Raw genomic sequence first — 25,566 nt, 5'->3', positions numbered from 1 at the left:
GAATGTTACTTTTGATAAATAGGGGAATCTCTGAAATAGGCTTGACTTTTACCAAATTACTGCTGAGAAGTTGTTTCTCATGTCTTTTTTTTTCTTCTCCTGATCACCATAAGCTGTGTTGTGAAACCAAATACTCTGCTCCTACTTCTTCTCTAGTAGACAATGCAATGCGTTGTCTCTTTCCACTGCTTTGTTGCTTCTTTGTGGGAATAGCAGCCTGGCAGAATGGCCTTGTCTGTTTTCACTTCAGCACAGTGTTAGGGAGAAAGGCAGAAGGAAATATTTGATGCTGGTTGTGTTTCCTGAGGTGAAAGACTTTGGAGTTGTACCATTACTACGGGAAGTAAAATACTAAGTTAACAAGAAATAGGGATGTCAAGACCTAACAGCTTTAACAAGTTTACAGAACACGGCTAGTTTTCCAGAAAGATTTCATCACTAATCCAAACAAATAATTTATGTGATGCACCTGGTACGTTGGTGAGATTTGAGATTCATACCACCTGCTTGTTATCCATCCAGAAGGTGGATGTCTAAAATAGATTAATTGCTCCTGTGCAAATGGCTGTTTTCCTCTGCGGATCGTGTAAGGCACCTTGGAATAGGTACTGCCTCCAGAGGGCTAAAGTTAGTTGACGAAAACCTCACTACGGATGTCTGGAATGGGATCATTGTATATATAGATGGCAAAGCAAGAAAGTAGCTCTAATCTCACAGGATGCACAAACATGTGCTTGTTTCTTATTGCTCTTTGGGGGAGGGATGGTTTTCCTCTGAATTGGCATAGGATTATATAGTAGTTTTTTGTATTGTTACATTAAACAGAAGATGAGGAAATTTAAAAATGCTGTTTTATTCCTAAAATTCATGTTTAGAAATGGTCTTACATGGCCTGATTTACATTCTGAGGAATTTGAACTGTAAATGTAAGCAAAATGTAGCTCAATTTTACTTGCAAGTACTGTAACAATGAAAATGGATATAACCCAAGAGGAAAGAAAAAAAAATTACCAAATATAAACTAAGAAAAATACGATTGAAGCATTATTTGTACTCCTTACTGATAAACTGAAATAAGTGCCCTGGTAAGAAATTTTATGTTTCATTGCACAGAGTGATTGTTTTTACAGAATGTAGTCTATTGTTTAACATAAAATCTTTTTAACAGGCAAGTTAGCCGCCTTAGCATTTTAGGAGTCTATGCTTGCCCACGCTTTATGCTTTCATAAAATGCTGGTTGGCTGTTACACTTAACCATTATATTTCTCTATGCCGGATGTTTTTAAATTAATAGCATAGCAGACTATTTATATATATAAAATATAGTATTTACTATGTAAAGCTGGGCAAATTCTTCTTGTGCACTAGTGTAACCACGTTCAAATCAATCTGATAGCACAGCATGTCCTAAAATATAGACCATGTATTAAAATGAATTGTACACAGGTAACTGCAGTCTTAGATGTAACGTTTTTTGCTATACACTGTAAAGTAAACTAGTAAAGAATAGGTTATTTTGGCCTAGTGTTAGCATTAGGCATTCTTGCAGAGGTATTCAGATTTTGTGTTCCAGTCTGTCAAAGCTGGAAGTGTCATCTGGGCAGCACCAGGAACGTTTGGAAATGGCAAGAACCTCATATAAATGCTAAATTGCTGTCTGTGCAGTGTCTCCAGTCCCTTTGGGGATCTCCCGCTGAACAGTTTGCATTCAGTTTGGAGGAATTTGCAGTTAGATAGCTCTATTTCTTTTGTCACCCAGCTGCATATAGTATGTTGAGGCAGAGGAGTAAGTTTAAAATGAAATCTCACAGGGAGAATGGAAATGGGTAGCAGGAGAACTACAAAATGCTACTTTTCCTATCATATGTAATGCTCTTTTTTGTTTCTAAAGTTTTCTGGGTAAGGAGACCAGTTCTACTTAATCAGGAGCCACCACCGCATCATAGTTAATACTGTTGCTCTGGTACTGCCAGATTTCCAAGAAAACAACTATGGCTTACTCTAAATCCAATATAACCGTACAAGTTCTATTCACCCAGAGGTATTATTATGGTGGTTGAATTTTGTCCATTTACGACATGAAATTTCCACCTTGTTCGTCCACTTCCAAAGTTGTTGTTTGCTTTCAAAGTTTTTGTTTTCCGGAGGTTTTTTTTAATATATATTTTTATATATACAATACTTATGCTGCAGGCACAGCTGTCTTTCGTATAAAATGTAAGATGTATTTTATCAGCTTATTTTCCCTCATTTTGGAAGTAGTATTTCTGCCATCGCTTTGTTATTCTTCTGATAGAAGAAGTCCTCCATGGAGTAATCTGCTCTCCAGTACTGTTTGGCCATTTCATTGGGCAGTTTTTGATTACACATAGTTGTCCAACAAGGATTATTTTCCCTAGCACATATAAAACCTGTGATTTCATGTATCCACATTACACATGCATTTCACCGTGTATTCTAGTGACTTAAAGTGCGGTCTTATCCAAGCTATTTTTAAAACTGACAACTTGCTGATTTTCACCAAGTTCTTTATATATAAGTTTCTGTATGCCCATGTTGTTGGTACAAAACTTTGCCAGTCCTTTAACTCAACCCAGAGGATAATTATGAATCGTCTTGATGTAAAAGTTTCATGGCAAGTTCCAGAGGCAGTACTGTTTAAAACAACTATTAACCACAGACTAAATGTAAACAACTTTGTGTTAGATGGTATTTAGTGGTGTTAGGTCGGTATTGAAACACGGAATTAAGTGCTATAAATTAATGGCCATTTTTTAAACATTACCTTTTGGTGAAGCCCCCCTTTGATATATGTGTTCTTTTTTATCAATGAGGTCCTGTTCAGATTGTTCAAAGTTGATCATTTGCAGACTTTCTGTCTTTTGGTGTTTGTAAACACCCGAATCACTCATGTATTGTATCATCTCTGCAGAGGCACTCCATATCTAAGACAAACTAATCTGACTACACCCTGTGCTTCAAAAAAGTGTATCTTAAAGCCCCATACCATAGTTCCCTATGGCCTCTTGAGATTTTCAAAGAACATTTATACTTGATAAATACTTCAATAAATAGAATAGAATAGAATCATTGATATGTTAATCAATATAAGCTGTTATATATTTAATATCATGTAATGTAACATAACATAATGTAATATAATATAATATAATATAATAAAAATGAAAGAGTTGTAAATTATGATCATCCTAGTATTAACATTTATTCTCTTTTAAAGCAGCAGTTCTAGAATCTGTGTCAGTGGATCGGACAATTCCTGAAAGCACCTCAGCAGTGGATACCACAGAGCTTTCCCCGTGTAGATCCCCTTCGACACCACGTCATCTCCGCTACCGTCCACCAGGAGGTAAGAACTTGATGTTCCTTGCCTCTGTCGGTCACTTTAAAGAGTTTAGCACCGTAGCTGTAATCTTTGCAGGATATTAGAAAATAATAATGTTTGAATAATGTGTTTTGCTTCTATTCTCTTTATTTTTCAGGTATTTAAGAAAAAATAGCCATTAGAACGTGAATTACTCCAGTTGATTTGTGTAGTAATAATGAGAGACTTGGAAGCATGTTGGGACTTCAGTATGATGAAGTGTTCTTAAATAGCGTGAGCAAGATGTGTCCAAGTTCAAGACTAATATTGAATCAGTCCTATTCTCACAAAACTCTCAATAGCTTGACAGACCTTTCTCAGCTACTAAGGGGACATATTTTGGGTACCATATGTAATCATGAAATACGCAGCACCCATTATTGTCAACAGGGAGTGACTGTGTCTGTTTCTTTGTATAACACTGAACATTTACAGATGGTGTCACATTATTCGTTCCAAAATTTGAATAAACTGCTCAATTGAAGAGGAAAAGTGAGAGCTTGAGCTCCGCAAATAGCTCTCACGTGACTTTGAAATCATTAGTAGAGCTGTGAGCTACATCCATGAATGCTTAAAACGCTGCTGTCTCATGCAAGCCAGATTTCTAGGCAGTTATTTCATGTATGGTATCAAAGCAACAGAAACAGAGCAGAGTCTTCTCAACTGCTAATGAGTTGCTGAGACACTTTAATTTTAAACCAATAGTAATCTTTTGTTATTGGGCACGTTTATGGTGAGATGGCAAGATTTGGGAGTTAGAAACTGTGGGCAGCAGTGCCATATTATCTGAGTTGTAGTCAGAAGCAATGTTCACGGTACTACCTATAGAGAAAGTTTGATAAATTGTGCAAAACTTTAGTCATCCTAAGCAGTCACCTGGGAAAATATGTGAATCTAGTTATCAGAAGTTGCTTAATATGCTTAGTTCTCTGACAGGATTTTTTGTTTAGGTTGATTTTATACACCATTGGTTCTGTAATAATTCTTTTCTTGTTCTGGTTGGTTACTGCTTATGCCTCACCTTGGCAGTGTTTTAGACATTTTTTTCCATAGCAGCATTAGTTATACTGACCTGGAAATAAAACTTAAATCACGATGATGATTATGATATTTTTATTTCCCTTAATCCAAAGACCTCTGGCAATGAAAATATTATATGTTCACAAAGTATAAACATCAGTGAAGATTTTAAGTTGCTTAACTTGAAAAATATGAAAAGTATGTAGAAGTTGTTAACTTTCCTCTGTTTCCTTTACAGTACAAACTGCTGACAACAGCCACTGCTCGGTTTCTCCTGCTTCTGCTTTTGCTATTGCTACAGCTGCAGCTGGGCATGGGAGTCCACCAGGTGAGAGAAATGTGCTGTACAAAAGAGACATAACAATAAGATACCGAGGTCTCGAGAGGTAATTATTTCTTAAGAACATGGTAATTATTTCTCAAGAACATACTTACCTGAATCCTAAATAGCCACTGTTTTTTTCCTTTAATCTGCTGGTGCTTTGAGTCTGGAATCCTGCCCTTAGTGTGGACATTGCAGTACAGCACCCATAGTTAATTGGAGCCTTGGCTTCCACTTATGTGGCCAATATGAAAATATTTGTAATGTAACGCATTTAATTGAAAGTGAAAGTGTCCCCTAAGAAAGACTAAAACAGCTTAAGACAGACTGTTCAGGTACATTCACGCTGTTGCATTTCCTGCCATGGCAGACTGGAAATTTTGGCTGATGAAGCAATTTATGTCACCAAAGAGTAAAATCATCTTTTGGGCTGTTTATATACCACACTGTCCTGGGGAGTTGCCAGCAACCATTATCATGTCTACTTGAAAGAAGGAAAGGATAAGAATGTACTCAAAAATATCTTTTAGAACAAAACATGAAATCTAACAAATGAGGACTGCACACTGTGCCACATACCTTCCGGAAACTCGTGTGAGCTTTGTGCCTCTGTTTTGTGGACTCTAAAGAGATTGCCAAACTATTCAGTGAGATTTTGAACTATCATAGTATAAAGCAACAATAGCTTTTCTTGCTGATGTAAGACAGAATTGTATTTGTCACTCCACTTTTTCAGTTCATTATCTGTTAGTTGAATTCTTGTGTTCTGTCCTTAATACTTCTAGTCCAGCCTATTACTGAAAGATTAATATTTTACATGTATGTAGTCTGCTTAACATCTCGATCACATCTTTCTTGGTTTTATTGTTTTGTATTCACTTACAAACTAAGATTTTTTTTTGAACATGAACCTTTTTATATCCAAGGTTGGTAAACATAAGAGCGGGTGTACTTAACTGAATTATTTCAAGCATGTACTGTGTATTCCTTGGAAAGAAGCTATATTGTCTACTGACTGGAGGTATTTAGTGCAACTTTAAACACTTGGTTTAAGTTTTGAATTTGCTTGCTGGCTTGCTCTGTACCTATGACATATTAATATCTTCCACTAATTGACTCCTGTCCTAGGTCATGTTACTAATAAAAAGCAACTTTTTAGAAGTCTACAAAATCACGTTCGATTTACATTGACAAACTAAAACCCACAGTTCATTTTGATTATGTATGACAAAACATAGTCCAACTGTAAATTAATATCTGCCTCTTTTCCATCATAAGTGTTGGAATTTCAAGAAACTACTTTGAAGACCTAAGTCTCAAAATCACTCATGAAATTCTGTGCAAATCAGTAAATCATCACCGTTGATTTCAGTGGATTTTGTATCCACTGTGTGTAAAGTTGTGGTCATTCCCTTGATGAGTGAGTAGACATAACGAGAAAAAGATTTCTGGATAAACATGGATCAGTGCTCCTATTACTCTTGTGTACTTCCTGTGATCTTTAGATGATCACAAGAGCGTAATGTTCAGTTTTAGGAACTTTATGAACCTGTCACAAACATGTATTTAGTAGATTTTTTTGAAGTTATGAATATTCTCTGCCTCATCAGAAAGCTCTATAGTCATACACTCTATCAGAACCAGACATGAAGAATATTTAATCATCTCCTGTGGAGAGTGCTGACCATAACATTTTATAATTGCTGTCGCCATGCAGTGATAAAATTATCTACTAATAGGTATGCAAAGCTCTGAACAGCCTTCCCAGCAGTATGATGGCTTTGCTTATCTTAATGATAAACAACTGAGGGAACACTGCCTATGTTGGTCTTGTCTGCAGCCTCCATGACCACAAGTGGCTTGATGGGAAGCCAAAGTTGAAAGATTTCTCAGTACTTTGGTCTGCTTTAGATATTGGTGCAATTTCCCCTTCGGATGCAGCCTGAGTGCAGTGCATGTTGGCAATGTTTTCAGTCTGCTTCTTCCCCACTGTATGGGGATCTGTGCTTGTGCTTCAGGGAGCTTGATAGTGTTTTCGGGGCACCCTCATCTGTTGGGCTCATTTGTTGTCTGAGCGCACATGACATGCACACATAGGGCTAGCAGGGCCCTAATTACATCTCATGCTTGAGTTGCCCCACTGCACCATATGATGCACTAGTTTACGAGCTGCTGAAAAGGAGGTGCTGGGCACCACGGCATTGCTCTACCGCATGCAGAGCTTCCAGCGGTATGTGGAACCTCTCTCTGAACCAGGATGGTTCAGGTTCATGTGCCCTTCAGTAGTTTTTTTTTTAATTTACTGATTTTATGGCCATTGATTTCACTTATTTTACTGCTTTTGTGATGCTAAACTGTACTACCTGTCCTATTGTTTAGTCCATCTGTCTAGTCAAATATTAATCTCTACATATCTTAAATATGTTTTTTATCTCTTTCAGAAAATTTGCATATTACTTGTTTATTTTAACAGGAGGATAAAGATAAATAGAAATGTGAAGTGAAAGTACAGAAAGTGAAATAAGGCACCCCAGGTGCACAGCTTGGTGCCTGCATGAATGATAATATGCACAGTAGGGATAAATAGAGCATGTTGGTTTTTTTACACGTCCTTTCTCTTTTGAGGGATGTGAAGGATGGCTGGATGGCTCATAGCTTGCTGCAGTTGTAGTGCTCTGTCACCATAAATAGCTTGCTGCACACCTTCATTCTTTTCCCAGTTTATAAAAATAGAACAGTACTAACACATTCTTTCATAGAAATGGTCAAGTAAAATCATTGTATTGTCCAGTCTTCTACAGCTTTCTTTTATGTCAATAAAGCTCATTCTTCACCAAGGGAAGAGAACAAAGTTATGCAAGCATCCTTCTCCAGAACAGTGAAAGATACCCAGTTCTCATGACTGGATGTAAACTAGTATAAACTCAAATTGTTGATGCCAGGACACGTATTCTTTACTTATTTTGAATTACTCTCTCCCTTCTCATGACTCTTTGTCATTGCTCCTAGCACTTCTGGTCACCTACATGCTTCTCAGAGTGGTAGATAAGCTCTGAGCAATCACAAACATATGCCTGCTCAGTGGCATCGCTTAACTGATCTGTTTCTTTGCCCCCTGTTCATATACCTCTAGAGAATTGGTTCTTGATTTATGCTTGAATCAGTGACAGCTTCCAAAAGCAACACAGAGGTCATCTAGCAGCTCTGCTCCAATGTCTACCTTACAATATAGAAAAGTTCCTACAAAAATTTTAATGTTAAAGGTCTCATCCTAATGAATGTCCTGCTGATCTCTTCTTTTAGCTTTGCAACGAGAGGTAGTCCTTAAGTAGAACTCCAGGGAGCTGCAGTGAGCCCCATGTCTCCTCAGGAGTGATTTCCTTCTCTTCTCTGAGAATCTGTCACACAGCCAGTGTCAAAAAAAGGAGTGAGACTGGTAACGTGGGAGAGGGACCTCCTGCCAAAATACTCACTAGTCATTTGTAGTTTTCCTGCAAAAAATCCTACAGATGTTACAGGAATTAAGTAACAGCAGCACAATCTATACAGCACCCACACAAACCCTAGCACTAGATTAAAAAAAATTTATATGGAAAAGTATTTCTTCCATCTGCAGCTTGTAGAATTTGCAAATGTCCCTGGTTTATCTTCGTACAATTCTTTAAAACATATTATTACTTTTTTTTCTCCTTAACTTTTTATTTATGTCTGTTGTGCAAAGAATCGGAGCACTGTTTCAGTATCAGTAAGATGTCTTGCACTGATTTTTACAGAAAATGTAAAATGTCCTTTGGTGTTCATTTACTGAAACTGCTTGCTCTGTGTGCAAGTATAAGGTCCCTATACTTTTTAGAACTCATAAACTGTGACAGTGCTCTGTGTGACTAGAAGAGATTCAAGCTTTACTTAAAATCTCTGAATAGGTGTATGGATGAAGCCAAATTAGCAATATTGCTAATATTGCTGTGTTGTTTTTGGAAATAATAAAGTAAAAAGTACTTACATAAGCTTAGCAAACATACAAAATTCTTCTCTGCTGTCTAGCACAACTTGAAGAAAAATAAGTAACGTTAAACTGATGGTTTTCTTTTGAAACATTTCTACTGAACATGGGCTTCAAGGATGTTGTTTTGACAAAAGTTTAAATTCAGGATCTAAACTGATCTTGTATACTGTTTATATTTTTTATATTCTTAGCAGATATACTGAAAGAGCTTTGAGAAGCTTATTTCTTCGTCAGCTCAAACTAGAGACCAAAAATCTCCCAACATGGAAAATGAATGTTAGACAAGAAGCAAATACTTAAACCCAAACAAACGGATTGTTCCCTCATGAACATAGCAGCTTTATTTCAACAGCTCTGTCACCCGATTTTGAGCGGGGTACGTCAGTATTTCCAGGGTGCCGCATGCTTCAAAGCTGCCTTCCTCCTCCTACAGCATGCCGATCCGTGCTGTAGAGAATGTACCATTTTTCACAAGACCAAGGTGACATATTATTGGAGAGGACGGGAGTGGGATGGAAGCTTGTGGTTGGCAGGAGGGCCTGGCTTCTTTAGTGTAAGCATTTGTTTTTTAAAACACATGTGAAAGGGAGAGGAGAGAGTGAGAGAGAAGTAGGGAAAAAAGAGTCTTTGGGGGAGTATCTCTGACAAATATGATTTGCACGTAGGAAAATCTGCCCCATGATAGCAAAGAGGAAAGATGGTTTTATTCTCTCCGATTTTAGTGATTTAAAGGAGCAATTAAAGTAACAGCTTGAAGCTTTGAAGCATCTACACAAAAATGAATGGCTGATATACTATCCCTTTCAATTAATTGCCTGCACATATCTCTAGTGCTAAATTACCTTTGATGTGAGTTACTTACCTGAGTATTGTTCAGGAGAGAGAGTTTTTTCTAAAGCTTCTGCATTATGCAGCTTGTACCCTACCAAAGAACATTTCAAAAGATCTCTCAAACAGTCAGCCTGCAAATAGTTTCCTACGCGGAGAAAGTACAACCAGCTCCTTCCCTTTTCACAGATCCACTCCAGTGGTTCGGAGAAGCAATCTTAATTTAAATTGCCCTTGGTTTTAGTCTAGCAAAACTGATCAGCCTGTTTACCAGACCATTTTCTGGTATCATCTGCTTTTCCATAGCTCTTGCAATCTGTCTGCAGAAGTGATCAGACAGTCCTTTGCAGCTGCAGCACATCCTCAGCAAAGCAAGCACAAAAGCTGCTCCATTAATCTGCTGGCAACGGCTGCTAAATGCAAGTTGTATCTTCCTTCAAAGCAATTTAATACGCCTGGTTGTTGAAAAGTTCCTCCTGGTGCAACTTCCACGCAGTGCCACTGAGTAGTTTCCACTGTTGGCAATGGATCTCATACAGTCTGTGAGTTCTGCAGCGACGGTCCTGCAGTCACATCACTGTCTACGGAGGGCTCAAATTCCTTTCCTGATCTTATACTGTGTGTAAAAACTTGGTTATATGCCACTTTCCACTAATAATCACTTATGCGATAGTGCATTAATTATATGCATGAGTTAAAACATTAGTGATGGAAAAGACGTACAGAGAAGTGTGTAATCTTTTTACAGTATAAATGTCTGATTTATTTTGACTTGGCTATTTTTGTATTCGTAATCACTGCCTGGGATAAAACATCGTAGGCCCTTTCTGTACTTTGACCACTTCTGATCTAAAGCTGCCAAACCTCTGGAATGCAGTGGGGAAATACTGATGTGAAAGTGTTGACTTTAAAAGTCAGTGATTGATGTGAAATTGTGAACTTCAGAAGTCAGTCAAATTAATATGGAAAGTCCTTATCTCATCAGAAGTGCTGTAGGACTTTGTCTGCCATAGCATACCCTAACTGTAACAGCATTAATAAATATAAATGGACTTTTGTAAACTACAGCTATGGTTTCCAGAATGACACATCTCTTGACAGCTTCATAAGCACTGAAGTTGAGCCAGATGAGTCCTGTGAGCTCTCAGCCTGACACAGTTTATCCCGGCTTGATTACTGTCACAATATTAGATAGATAAGAATTAGCTAAAAGTAATAATTCATGTTTCATAGGGGTCAAGATTACACAGTGGGTCACGTGTAGGCCTTTCCATTCTGATAAATGAAGCACAGATTGATTAAGACGAACTACTTATTTTAGAAGGCCAAAATTAGCATGAGAAAGTTTAACGAAAGTTTTTAGCAAGAGCTGCTTAGCTTGTTTTAGGTTGCGATGTGGAGATGTACCATAGAAAATAATGAAGGCAGCATAGACTCCCAGTGGGATCCCGTTGATCCCTGAAATGGAAAAGCATGTAGAAACACACTACGCTTTAATCAGATACGGTATTTTCTCACCATATTGCAGGCAGCTTGATGCGAGTATATAGTTCCCCTTTCAAGGATATCAGCTGTGCTGCTCAGGGAGTATTTCCCTAATTCTGAACAGAGGAATAATAACATGGCATTACACCATTATGTTCCTGAGACAGAAATTCTGGAGTAGGCAGCTTAGTTTGAAATTTGGTAAAGATTAGAATTAAGTGAGGTTAGCGAGGGAAATTATAACTTTCTTTTTTCTGTTGTGAGAGGGCAGGCTTTCCTTGCTATGATGAATGTTATGTGAAAGGCGAGCGGTATCTGATGGTGATGTCAAGACAGATTCTACGTTATGGGGATAGCCGGATAATGTTGTGCTGTACTAAATGCTTCAAATTATATCAGTGGTTACAAGCTAACCTTTGTAAAGGTACATATTTCCTTCTGGCTTTGTACATAAGTGTCCATGTCTAAAGCAAAAGCAGAAAATGTGTGTCTCTTTCTAGCTGATAGTCAGTATGGTGCCATAAACATTGCTGTTAGTAATAATTACAGTAATTTTTCACTCCAGTAATTTTCTGGGTTACAACATCTCATTCCCTGTACTGGAAAAGCTCTGTGAAACTCTTTCCTTATGAATCCAGACCTGAAAGAAAAAAATTGTGATGGTGATACTCCAATCAATAATCAAGATGCAAAGAATTTCATCCTTTTGTACCTGCAGCTTATCCCAGTGGGACTGCTCTTCAGAGGAGTAAATTGGCACAACTGGATTGTAATTCTCATGGAGACTGTTTCTAAGCAGTAGGAAGCAGACCTTGATTTTAACTGTGCTTCAGGTCACGGGTTCCCACAAGGAAATTCAAGACTGAATTTGCGGGCATCTAGCGTCTTTTCAGAGATATGGGATATCATCAAATCGGTGAAATCATTCCAGGCATGCTTATCAATCCTGCTTGGGTGTGGCCCTCCCCAGTCTGCCCTTTCTATCAGGGATCTAAGGTGCTTAATTCCAAGAAAGAAAAGAGTTGGTGCAGGACTTGTTATACTCCCCAGATCCCTTATGCAGTACAGCCAAGTGTTTTTACTTGTCCTTTTTGTTTGCCTAATGGCTCCAGCCAGGAATGGGGAAAATGAGTACTAATTCCCCCTTGGGAACATGTTTTAATGAGATTTCCAGACCAGTTTGTGCAGATTCAGGGAGAGTTGAGAAGCACTAAGACCTGAACACTGAGCTTCCATGGAGTTCTCCATTTCAATTAAAAAAAAACCCTCCAGGTGGGAAGTACTCATTGACTTATACTACAGCTGGCACTGTTCTCCATCAAAAATTTGTGTGACAAGTAACCGCTGGCGTAGACCAAACAGCCTTCCTACTCCTGGTGGCTGGAGCATTGTCAGGAGTTGCCCAGATGTTATTACCAAAGCAGAGGTGGCCAGTGACCAGCCCACTGGGCTGGTGTGGGGGCTCAGGGTGTGTGATGTGTGGGGTCCGCGGGGGCTGTTGACTATGCTCCAACAGAGTGGCAAATCTGCATTCTGTTCCAGGCTGCGTTTTTAACACTCCTTCACCAGGCGGCTTTTATGAGACATTTGCGTATGTTTTCTCCTGCCAGAGGATATTTTACTGGGAAATCAGTAGCAAAATGAAAATAGAGATTAAAACTAATTTGTTTGGAATCTGCCTTCTAATTCAATAACCCTGAATGTTATTTCTTTCCTCTGAATATTCACCTACTCTGTAGACATTTGAATAGACTTCTATTTTTGTTCCTGAATTAGGAGCCCTTTGAATTTAACAAAATTGTTGCTTAGCAATTTTAGATAACTGGCTAAACATTCACGTTCAAATTGAGTTGAATCTCCACTTGCAGTTTTTTAGAGCAATAACTCTGAATTAAAACAATGACTTAAAGATGAGGGTTTGTTTTGTCTCAAGTGATCCCTGCTCTTGGGAATTAGAACCAGGGGAAAATTATTATTTTTTTTTCACTTTAGCAGAAATTCAGGATCCCCTTTTTTAATGTGTTCCTCTCTCTTAAATCAATTTCTTATTCTAGTTCATTAGAGAAGCTGACTACTCAGGAAAAAAAGTATTTGCAGTGGACATTTCCTGAGTTATGACACTGTGAACCATGTGTTTCCTGACCTATAGCACTGAGACCTGAGCAGCTGCAGGGACAGCTCTGTGTTTCATAGACATGTGCAAGCAAACTGGCACTGAGAAAAAAATTATTTCTTCATCTAAGAAGGGAGACCGGTACAGTCTCTGTTCCTCTCCTCACCCCCAAATGGGTCACCACAATCCTACTGCAATGGATTGGATGGGATGTGTCGAATATGTATTTTGCTGTGGTTTAGCTGAGCTTCTGTGGGAAGCTTTTAGCTGGTATTTCCCTCTGCTCTCCTGAGCTGAGGAGGAGAGAAGCTGGAACGAAGCTCTGACCGCTGCACGCACGAAACCAGCCCTAGCAGGTTGTATGTTGATGTTGCAAGTAGGAAGCTTGACCAAAAGGTCTGGGTTCGTAATGAGGGCAGGTTTGTTTAGATTCCCTATTATCTTCCTCGCATTTGGTGCACCTAGTGGTGTGCGTGGTGTGGGGAGAGAAGTTTTGGGAGAAATGTTTTGTGTTTTTTTTTTTCTTTCATTTTTTTCCCTTGAGCCTGTGTTGCTTGTATAATTAATATTTGTTTATGCTACTATTGATTTGCTTGATTTGTGGCCCAGTCGTAAATGGTCTGGAAGCTGCTTATGAGATGGACGTTTTGTTCAGAGATTTTCTGTTGACTGGTATGCATCCTGCCAATTTTTGTTTTTCATGACAGTCAACTATCCGTTCACAGATGGTCTGAAAAATTATACATTTGGCTCTTTGCAATTATCGCCTCCTTTCCATTTAACCTTTACTGCTATTATAATGAAAAAATCTGAGTAATTTTGCAAACTACTTCCTTTAGCTTATGTAAAAAGCCTGGACCAACTAAAGGAAAAAATTCCAAAAGCATTTTTTGCAGTTTTCTGTTTCCAGCTGTACATTGTCATAGACTTTATTTTAACCTTTCCTTTGTGGCATGGCACACTGAGCATTTAAAGGTCTGAAAGCTTACTTTGAATAGTTCTTGAAAAGACTGTGAGCATTAAGCAAAAAAGATCTGCAGTACTCTTCATATTGCTGAGAAAGCAGGTTGAGAGTGTAGACAATGTGTAATTAACGCAATCAAGAGCTAGAGATCACTTGAAATGCAGAAACAAATCAGCAAGTAAAAATCGCTTATGTGTTCCCTGAAGACTAAGAGACATAGCAGGAACACAGGCAAACGCACTTGGCTGACGTACAAATTCAAAGAAATATCAACTGCAGTGTTGCCATTCTTGTCATTATTCATGGGAGAGAATTCAAACATTATTGCAGTAAAAGAAAGTGTCTAAGATGTACTAAAACAGTCACAAATATAATTGGTAAGGAGGCTGTTCAAAAAGGCTTTTCTTGTTTGACAATTGTTCGCTATGGCTCTTTTATACATATAAGTCATAGGAAAAAATTCTGCTGTCACATTGTACATTTGTCATGATATTCTGCAATCTGTAAACACAATTGGCAACAACAGCCTTTGAAATTGAGGATCTATTCTTTTCTCGATATGTATCTATAAATAAAGGCACAAGATTTGGATGGCTTTGCCTAAGACTTCACTAGAAAAATTGGACTAGCAGTTTACACATGCGTGCACACACATACGCTTCTTGTGTGCAAACAAGTGTGATTTTGAAGATGTACGCAGGTACACCAAAATTTAGCATTAGGTTTTGTTAATGGCATTAACTCCTTGTTGGCTCTCTTTGCTGTGAAAGAGGAAAAGAATAGGATGTTTTCCAGTGGTCGCGGAGTCACTGCTACTTAACAGTTGTGGAAAATGCATCCTACAAAGTGCAGTAGTCTAAAGCTCCAGATACTCGTACCCTGTGTTGTTACAACATACATAAATGCTGATGCATGCACATGTTGGGTTTTTCTTTCTTCAGCAGAGAAATGAACAATGCTATTTTCTCTGAATCCATGTATTTGTCACAATATGCCAAAACCAAAAATGCAATCTTGTATTGCTGCTGAATTTTAGTTAAAGAAAAAAAAAAAAAAAGCACTCTTCGGTGTTTTTTACTTCTAAGATCAGTTATGGATTTTTAATAAGTTGTGTAACTTCTAAGTATGTTTTCAGTGTTCAGCAATTTTTAAATATTTTCTTCCAAGTGTGAGACTCTGATACAGTCTCCTGAGAGAACATCTCCATTAAAAACACAGAAATCCCAAGAGTGTGTGCCAGTTATATCTATAGCAGTAACCCTGTTTTTCATGATTATTAAAGGAAAAATTTTCAAATTTGAACAGTTCTTTGAGTTTAATGGAATATTTTCATTCTTTGTGGTACTCGTGTTTTAACCATATAATCTCATAGATTATTATAAATCTCAGATCAACCTTAATGTTATTATTAGGAGTTAGAATAGTATCTTGATCTTGAGCATATTCTTTAGACATTTGCCTTTTTCCCCCCATACATTAAACTGAAATTATTTCACTGGACTGGTATATTTTTAGACTTCTGGATTTAGTTCAAGTTTACAGCATAATCATGACATAACTGCTTTATCTCAATGTTGTGTTCTGTAGATTTCTCTGATTAGAAAAAGCCCTTCTAAAGCAAGAGTCATTTAAAAATAGCTTACCAACCTTTCCCTTAAATATTTTGCAGAAATTAAACGCAGTCACTATAGTTCTATCTGTGTTACACTATAGTACATCAGCCAGTGCATGTGAAGCCATGGGATTTACCTTACTAAGACTATAATCCCTTGACTTGATTTGATAGTTAGATTGTATTTGTGGCAGAGGCTTAGGCAGAAGAATCAAATACATACTTGGAATTATTTCTGACGTGGGTGGTTACAACAGGGATTTTCAGTGGCACATTCCTTAGAACAAAATGATTTCATATGTCCCAAGGACCAGTGAAAGTGAAATTAAAATCCTGAAATGCACTGGTCACTTGATTTCGTCTGCTTTTTAGTAGTCGCTTCTTCTAATGCTGTATGAGTTTATAAACCTTTGTGAAACAAACTCAAACATAGTGAATGATTATATATGCCTCTTAATATGAGGTAGCCCAAAGATCATGGCTAGACTTGATAGCTCCTGCTTCCAGGCCTCAGACTGCTCATATGACCTGCTCATTATAAATCTGAACGTGCACATTTGATAGTTACTAAAAAAAAACCCTATCAACTGTATTACTGGTCAAATATGCTGTTCTGTATGCAGTGAGTGGGAGTTCATCATCTTTATGCCGCTTTCCAGCTCTGCCATTCTTCAACTCGCTAGTGTATAGCAACCTGATATCATAATTAAAGAAATGAAAAAGACAGCAGAATCACTGGCAGTTTAGATTTTTTATCAATATTAGGCTAGTTGCTCTCTGACACATTTCTGTGAAAATCTGTGAAACCCAATTACTTGCTTCACAGAATCACAGAATGGTCAGGGTTGGAAGGGAGCTCTGAAGATCATCTAGTCCAACCCACCCTCCAGAGCAGGGTCACCTACAACAGGCTGCACAGGACAGCATCCAGGCGGGTTTTGAATGTCTCCAGAGTGGGAGACCACAACCTCTCTGGGCAGCCTGTGCCAGTGCTCCACTACCCTCAAAGTAAAGAAGTTCCTCCTCATGTTAAGATGGAACTTCCTATGTTCTTCCAATGTTCTTCCTATGTTCATGCTTGAGAACGTATGACCAATAAAGATGGGTATCTTTAAAGAGTCATCCAAATTTTTTTAGGTATTTCAAGGAAGACTTTTTATAATTAGCTTTTTTGTGCTGCATATATTGGGAGAGGATTTTTCAGTTTTTATCTGTGGATGAAAACTTCTCTGCCACAAGCTTGGAGTCTGTATTTATTCTTTATCCAGGTCAGAAAGTAACACTGATGCTTGTCAAGCCTAAGCTTTCAGGATTTGAGCCAGGCTGAATCATGAAACTGGCCTACAACTCATGAGTGTATTTTTAAGAAGAAAGAAAAAAACCTGCAAGATAGAGAACTACATTTGACACTTTTTTATTATTATTATTTTTCATCTGGCTTGTGAACCGCGAATGTTCCTCTTTCACCTCCTTGGGACTCTGTGGGGTTTGCTTTGTCCTCCTCAACAGCTGCAGTTTTTTTCTATGTTAGGCGCAGCTTCAGTCCGTGATTCCAGATTATTTCAGTGAAACTGACACATAATTTTTTTCTTTCTGAAATGAAGTTTTTTGCTAAGAAAGATACCAGACACTTGTTGAAGTCACTCTCCATAACTTCAAACAACTTATCCCTAAATCTTGTGAACAGAATTTATTTTTTCTGTATAGGCAGACCTATAAAAAAAATAGATGTATCATCAAAACTTTTGACAAATTAGTTACTGTGGTCAGGAATCATGTGCTGCTGTATTAAAGCAGAAAACCAAAATGCAGTTACTGTAACTAGACTAAGAGTTTTTGAAATCTTAAGTGAAATAGCAAATAAGCATCATTTAATTTCTTTAACATTACAGTGCAGAACTTAACATAATACAAATGTTCCTCTTGGGTGAGGTGGTTTTTAAAGAGGAAATAATGTAAATTGCTGTTAGAGTCAGGTTTGTTCAGTAAAACAAGAACAGTACAGGATTTTGCTATAGGTACTTCTTAGTGGCTGTTGAGGAGAGGGGCTGTTCTGTGTCTCACGCTGACATGTGATGAGATCTTTGGATATGGTCCTGGGTGCAGCACTTCCAAAGGTGGAAACACTGACACAGCCTACCTGCAGGAATTGATTGCCCGTGGTTTTTTGCTTTGTGAATGGGATAGATAATGACGTCTACCACTGAAAAGTGCTTTAGACTGTCACATAAGAAGAGCTATCTATGTACAAGGTACTGTCATAATTTTATCTGTTTTTGTCAGCAAGTGTTGAGATTTATATCTATTGACCACCTTTATTTTAATCTTTGGTGACAGTGGAAGCTATAAAACTATTTGTTTTGATTATAGCACACATAAGAAAAACACCTGAAGGTGAAACTGGATTTTGCACAACATAGTCTGAAGACAAGTACATGAACAGAGTGATTAAATTATACTGAAAGTAATTCACTGAAACTAGCAATGCTGGCAGATTAACATTGTGTTTGACAGCCTGTGGTAAAAGTTCTGCATTACCATTACGTGAAGAAACTATTTGTGGAAGCAGTATATATTTATTTCAACAGATACTGGTGAAAAAACATTACTTGAAAGTAGCTCTTACTGAAGCAGCTGCCCACTAAGATGATTAATGATTAGAAATACTGCTGATATTTCTAATGTAGAAAGATTGCTTCCTTCAGGAGAGAAACTGATATTCGCCATGGAGTGTTTCACATTATTTCACCATGCAGTCTAGTTGTTGGCAGTTCCACCCAGAGCCCTAATTAAAACATTGCAAAGGTTGGCATCCTGCTACATGGGACTCTTTACCTCTCTCCTTTCCTGGAACCACAAGGAAGATGAACTTAGAAGGAATCAGCCTACTTTCCCACGAATTTAAGTGTAATGTGTGTAGTTAACCCCGCAGACTGCTCAATGCCAAGGACAGCACGCTATAGGAAAGACCACTTCAAAACTGCATATTCTGAAGATTCATTCAGCAAGCATTTGCTTCTGGATACCAAGACAGATGAAATTTCATCTGATCAGATATGGCTATTTTGTTAATCTTACAACCCACCTAGTTTCATAGCCGCCATGGCTAAGAGTGCCTCAGAGTCCAAGTCATGGACAGGAATTATGCTAGACACTGTATAATCAGTGCTAAAAACTGATCCTACCTCCAAAATAGCTAGGAAAAGTGTATGGGGAATAACAGAGCAGATGCAGCAATGCTAAAAGGTTAACTGGAAACAGTTTGGTAGGACGCTTTCTGAGATATGCCGTAGAGGTGTGATGAAACCCTTGTTCCTTGCAGATCAACACCTGACCTGGAGCCTCGGCTCCCAAATCTAGCCTGTGGGTCAGTAACCTTTCTTTTAGCTGCCTCCCAGAGTTAAACAACGACAAAATTTCATATTGCTTACTTTGCATAGTCACTCAGTGCAGGTCCAGTTTCACACTTACAAACAGACAAGTGGCCCAGCAAAGTTCTGTCTGTCTCCTGTTTTTTTGCAGTAGGCCAGATAGCTTGGAGTTCCTGCTAGACTGCCTAGCACCCACGTCACCTGCTGCAAAAGTAGATTGGAGGATTTGGGTTACCTTTTGCAGCAGCAGACCCACGAGTTAGCTGTAAGTGACATGAACATGCAGAACCAGATCAGGTTGTATACTGGCTGTTTTGAAATACTCATAAACAAGTAGGCTATGCATATGGAATAGTTGCAGTTGTCATGGTGGCTCAGGGTTTTGTTTGGAGTTATATTAGGAGAGGATTAGGTGGGCAGAAAGAGAGAGGAGGAAGTAAGGAACAGCAGTAAAGCTGATGTATTAGAGGGAATTTGCACTGTGAAAAGTGCAGGAAACACTGATGATATCATCAAAGTTCACTGATGCCTGCTTAGATAGCTTCTGTAGCGGCTTCATCAGATCTTAGTCTGGTTATCTCCCCTTTGCAGTTTCTGTCCTAAAGTCTGTGTGGCTTTGAACATTAGGAGGAGCAAAATCAATGTGGCTTTGAACGTTAGGAGGAGCAAAATCAAGGACTTGCCTGCTTCTGTCTTAATACTTCTGTATTAATGCTTCTGTGTTAATAATTGCTTCTGTATTAATAATTGCTTCTATTAATAATGCTTATGTATTAGTAATTAAAATTGCTGTGGCAATAAGTTCATATTGTTTTTTTCTTAGTGTTTGGTTTAGACTTTTTTTATCAAAGTTAGAAAACCAGAAATAACAATGCTTACTGATGTTACTTGTTTGAAGCTGACATTTTTTTCTATTTTCTCTGAGTTTTGTAATATCCTGAAATTAATACCACTCTTCTATGCAATTTGCATGTTCTTGAGAACCTTTTTTCTTGTATGTTTTCACCTTTTGGTTAATGAATAGATCTATTCAGTGACTAAGAACTACTGAGATTTCTTTTGCTTTCACTGTCAATATTCACTAACTTTTCTTTAGGTTAATAATATGACATAATTTTCTTAGTAACAGGAATGAGACAATCCAGCACTCTGAGTGGTGCGTTTTTTTAGCTTTCGCTCTACTGACTGGGAGGGAGCTGTCACGTTAGGTTTGAATAGATTTGCTGGTACCTATCTAAGTATAACTTTACATTTATGTAATCATCTGATATGTATAGGTGAATAGATCAAAAAATAGTGTCTATTTTCTACAATTTTATTGAAAAGTCACGTATATAAATCCACTTAAGCTTATCTAGTGAATAGTAGCAGTTATTATATAAGTTCTAATTTTGAGACTAACGTAATTAATTTGTGCCTGATCGTCATTTTAGCAATGTGGATGGCAGCCATCTCTGCCACATGCTGTCAGTCCTGGCTCCTGCTTCAGTTACAAGTCAGTTAAGGATGGAAACTCTAAGAGCCAACAGTGTCCTAAACACTACTCAACAGGTTCTCACTTTGCAGTGTCTTCTGGTGATAGACCTGGAGAAGGTCATATGCTTCACTTCCTCAGATCTCTCCGCACCAGTCAATGATGACTTGCACATCTCCATCTTCATGAGGGGCAGTTCTTCATCTTCATCTCTGTTGTATTGCAAGTCCCTGGCATTGCCCAGAACATTGTCCCCTCATTTTAATGTGGCAGTATAATCAAACCCTTTGTCCTGAACTGCTCCATGTTCCTCCCATGTCTATGCAGAAGCAGTTGCTTGGAAATAGTGTGGTAAATTGTAGAAAAGGAACAGCTGGCAATGGCTTGTTTTGCTGAGCACTACAAGTCCCAGTAGCTTTGTCCTGCTCCAGCCTCAGTTGCCTCAGGGAGGTCCAAGGACTCCATGTAGTATCCTCCAGCATACCTGGCTGTGGCTTAAGGTCTAACTCTGCTGAGCTGTTGTCAGAGCTACTGCATATGGAGCCCACCTGAGGTCTACAGTTACTCAAAACAAGTCCTGAGGGAAAACCTTGAAGTAAAGCCAGACGTCCAAATGGAAGGACGCTAGGCCAGTATACAGAGAATAGTGAGTATTCTGCTCCATTCCGTTTCCACAAGAAAAGGTCATAAACATGATCTTCTTCAAAATCAATCTGCAGATTTAAGTCTTGGACAGTGAGTGTTGCTTGAGGACTTGGGGATTCTTTTTTGTTTCTATAAAGAACAATAAATTATAAATGTTGTGTTAAGAAAGAAGGAAACACATCCTGGCTTTCGGAATTGTTTGGTATTTAAAAACAAGGTCAGAATGGAGTTAATATATTACTAGATTTATTTTGAAAAAATAAAATGAAATGTATTTTGCTGATTTAGTTATTTATTTGAAATCTTGTACCTCAGGATGTACAATGAATCACTCACTTGGAGTTAAATTCACGTGTGCATCTATGTTCAGCTAAGTTCTTTTCTTACAAAACTGGAGATCTCCATTTATAGGTTTGAGACATCAACATTAAGTATCAGCAATGTGGATCTCAGTGAACATGTTGCTTATTCTCTGCAACAAGCTAATTACTGCTTAAAAACTGATGAAATTCTGAGGACCGTAGAAGTTTGCTGAAGTGATCTCTGGAGGTTTTCCTTTTCCTTTCTTGCTCTTTTTATTCTTTTTGCAGCTAACTGAAAACTGTCTCTGTAGGCTTCTTTCTGTTTTCCTTCCAGCTTACTGAAACTTCATTTCCTTAATGTTACTTTGATAAAGACTCCGCAACTTTAATATATAATTTTCATTGTGACTTTCATTGCTGCAATTAAGTGGCTAATTGAACAGTTTATAACGTGTATGCCTAATTGCTTCTGCAAGAGGTTAACTGTGAAAGGAGTAGAAAATTAACACAAAATGTTGCCTAGGTTACCTTTTACTGAGTAAAGCCTCAGAGATTTTGTTTACTTTGCTGTTTATGGGCAATGAAACTCCTGAAGATGTTTTAATATGAAGCTTCCTTTGATATGAAATCTTAGATGTCAACGACAGCGTAATATGCCATAGTTTAAAAAACTTCCATGAAACATAAGCATAAAGATGTACGACTGCAGTTAAACTTTTCTTTTCCTGCTTATCTTGCCAAAAATATAGAGCAGCAATTTGGATTTTTTTGATTGTCTTTAGCAAAAATAGACCAAAACTAATACTAGCCTCTAAGAATACCTTCAATGTGTTTCTCACAGAATAAATAGAAGTTTAATCTGCCTTTGCTATTTATAGTAATACACAGGCTTTAGAAAAAATTTTACTGGTCATGTGGAAGGATGTTTCCAGTTGTTCCCTGGACACTGCACTGGGTGAAATGGAAAACAGCATAGTGTAAGATCAAATCTAACAAATCTTAGAAAAGTATAAAGTTCTCAAGTGTATCTTCAGTTGTCATTTTTTTTTAAAAATAAGGAGCTGTAATGTCATCATTTTATTATTATAAAATAATGTAATCATTATTTAATTATACAGATTGTGTTTAGGATACAACTACAGCAGAATGAGAAAAGGAAGAAGCAGTAGTGTCTAGTGTTTCTTGTTTGTTCTTAAACCAAGTTCTTTATAAGCAAATATTGCTGACAAAAAAAAAAAAAAGTTGTCTTTACAAGATGTGTGGGGAAACGCTGCAGGCAGCTGGGGTTGTAAATGTGCTTTTTGTATACCTTCCCACTTTCTTGTCACCTCCGTGGTTAAAACCAAATAGCTTGTTTGAACAGTGTCTGTTGACTAGCAGAGCCTGTACAATACTGCTCTTACAAATGAACGCTTCTCGTGTTGACCTTTTCTCCTCTGTGTTTAAACTGCTATCCTCCCTTATTTCTTTATCACTTATGAAATTTACCACTTTCCCTTTTCTAAGTCATGCTCACTTTCCTTCTGTAAACCTCTTGATTACAGGCCCTGTACATTTTTGGTCTGGTCCTTGTTTTTACTGTTATTTTCTCCTGTACACCAAGGGAGAGCTTGATGTTATGCATGCAATTACTCTTAATCTTTCGAAAACTGAATGCTGACCCAAGTAGGTGTGTGTATTAGTTACGATGGGCAAGGTTGTAGTCTACTGATCTTGCAGAATTTCAGCAGTCTAAAAGATCATATTTGAAAGTCTATGTAGGCATCATTCCTTTTATTACACATAAATGTTCTATGAGTTATTTCATACCATATTTGAATTTTTGCTACCTCCATTAACTCCAATGTGTGTTTTTTCCACACAGGATTTAACAACTCTGAACGCATGTGCGACAAAGAGTTCATAATACGCAGAGCAGCCACGAATCGCGTCCTAAATGTCTTGCGCCACTGGGTCTCCAAGCATTCTCAGGTATTCTCCTCTTGCACTCTTCTCTTCTCCATCTGTAGTACATATATGTTCTCCCTACAAAATATTTTTAGGAGTTCTGCTGTATAGTGTAGCAAAAGTCAAACTGAAAAGTCAGTGCTGTGAAGATAATATGGTAAAGCAGCTTATAAAAACACACTGTTAAGCAAGTGAAGAATCTTTCATCTAGACTTGAAAAGCTCTCCTGAAAATACCCAGTTACATTATTCCTGGTAACGTTGCGTGAGTGCTTTACTGCTGCAATGTGTGTTGAAATACATATTGAGCAGGTTGGATTAATCTTTCAGATAGTCAGCGTTCATGCTGTAGGCAGCTCGGTTCAGTTGCTTTGGCTGAATGGGTTAAAATACTTGTGCTTGCATACAGATTATTTATTTATTTATTTGTTGTGACGCCTATAAAGACAGAGGCACCAGTCCTCCTCCTTGCTCCCTCTACAGCCATGAGAGGACTGTGGGTCTGATTAGTAATCATAAAACTCTGTTGGCAGAGGGAGGGGAAGACAAAGAAATCCGAGCAGCTAGTAGAATTTCATAGATAGCCATGTCCTTTAAGCTGCCAGGTGAGGCGAACATTGGAAGATTTTGGCTGGCATGGAGAAGACTATGAGGAAAATTATTGAAACAAAGGAGGGAAGGAGAGAAAGAGGGATGGAAAGAAAGGAGGAGGGAAAGAAAGAAAGAAGGAAGGAAAGAGAAAGAGTGAGAGAACTTTGGAAGCAAATGAAAGACTTTTGTGCACCTTGGATAGGTGTTACCTCACTGCAATTGTAGACTGCTTTGTTACTACATGGTAATAATCAAGAACTCTTGATCTAAAAATGGTTTATTGCACAGCTAAGTGCAGCAGTGTCCAACTGTCCTATGTCAAACTCAGTTCCCTTTTTTCCATGTAATGGGTTTAATTTTCATAGAGGTTAAGTTTCCTAGAGAATGAAGTCAGTAAGAAATGCATAAGTGGGAAAATTGGTTGTGTTTGAAAAGCTGAACATCCCAGAAGAGATTAACAAAACGTCTCTTGGTATTATGGGAATGTTTAAACATTTTGAGGTATTGGAAACAACCTATGTACACCAAGTTCTCTTTGACTACCTGTTCAATAAAAATTATTGCATGGCAAAATCTTGATCTGTAACAGGAATGGCAGAAGTCTGTTATCACTGTTCTCTGTTATCACAGAATCACAGAATTTTCAGAGTTGGAAGGGACCTCTAGAGATCATCTAGTCCAACTCCCCTGCTAAAGCAGGATTGCCCAGAGCACATTACTCAGGACTGCATCCAGGCGGGTTTTGAACATCTCCAGAGAAGGGGACTCCACACCCTCCCTGGGCAGCCTGTGCCACTGCTCTGTCACCCGAACTGTAAAGTTTTTCTGTGTGTTGGAACGGAACTTCCTATGTTCCAACTTGTGCCCATTGCCCCTCGTCCTCTCACTGGGAACCACTGAGAAAAGTCTGGCTCCATCCTCCTTCAGCCCACCCTTTAGATATTTGTAAGCAATAATAAGGTCTCCCCTCAGCCTTCTCTTCTCCAGGCTAAAGAGTCCCAGCCTTTCCTCGTAAGGGAGGTGCTCCAATCCCTCAGTCATCTTATGGCAGTGTACTGCACATACTTACTGTGTCCCTGCCACAGTTCATATTAAGTAACTGCTATCAGTTGCATTGACCCTCTATATTAATTAAAATATGGTTAATTAATGTGATTGTGAATATATTAGGAGTCATCAGACTTTTGTCTACATTAAGCAACCCTCTACAACTAGTTAGACTGAAGTTTAAGTTTCAGAGCTGACCCTGATTGTGATGATTCTCTATCATAAACTCAAAGTAACTGCGAAGAGTGCAAGCTCCATCATTGTAGCAATTTACCAAAAAAAGACTTTCTCTCCTTAAAAATACATGTTCTCTGTTTCCATTTCAAAAGTACCTGTGATATGCAGAAATATAATATTGTGCTGAATACTTTTGCACAAACTTTTGCATAAAGTTTACAATTATTATTCTTTTAAAAATATTAGGAGGACAAAGTTAATGAGTAAAAATTCAACACTGT

The 25,566-nt window shown here is 38.1% G+C and overlaps 1 protein-coding gene across 1 annotated transcript in view; it reads left to right on the top strand.

Annotated features, from left to right (window-relative positions):
* Positions 1-25,566, top strand: part of RASGRF2 (Ras protein-specific guanine nucleotide-releasing factor 2) — a 156,120-nt gene that overhangs the window by 105,333 nt on the left and 25,221 nt on the right. The window contains exons 16-18 of the mRNA XM_009886890.1: positions 3,239-3,367; positions 4,641-4,730; positions 23,389-23,495. Of these exons, the coding sequence (XP_009885192.1) occupies positions 3,239-3,367; positions 4,641-4,730; positions 23,389-23,495 (326 nt within the window). The remainder of the gene's footprint in view (positions 1-3,238; positions 3,368-4,640; positions 4,731-23,388; positions 23,496-25,566) is intronic.

The sequence above is a fragment of the Charadrius vociferus genome, unplaced genomic scaffold, assembly GCF_000708025.1.
Source record: "Charadrius vociferus isolate BGI_N301 unplaced genomic scaffold, ASM70802v2 scaffold244, whole genome shotgun sequence".
Classification (NCBI taxonomy): Eukaryota; Metazoa; Chordata; class Aves; order Charadriiformes; family Charadriidae; genus Charadrius; species Charadrius vociferus.
This window is presented reverse-complemented; position numbering and strand designations above follow the sequence as displayed.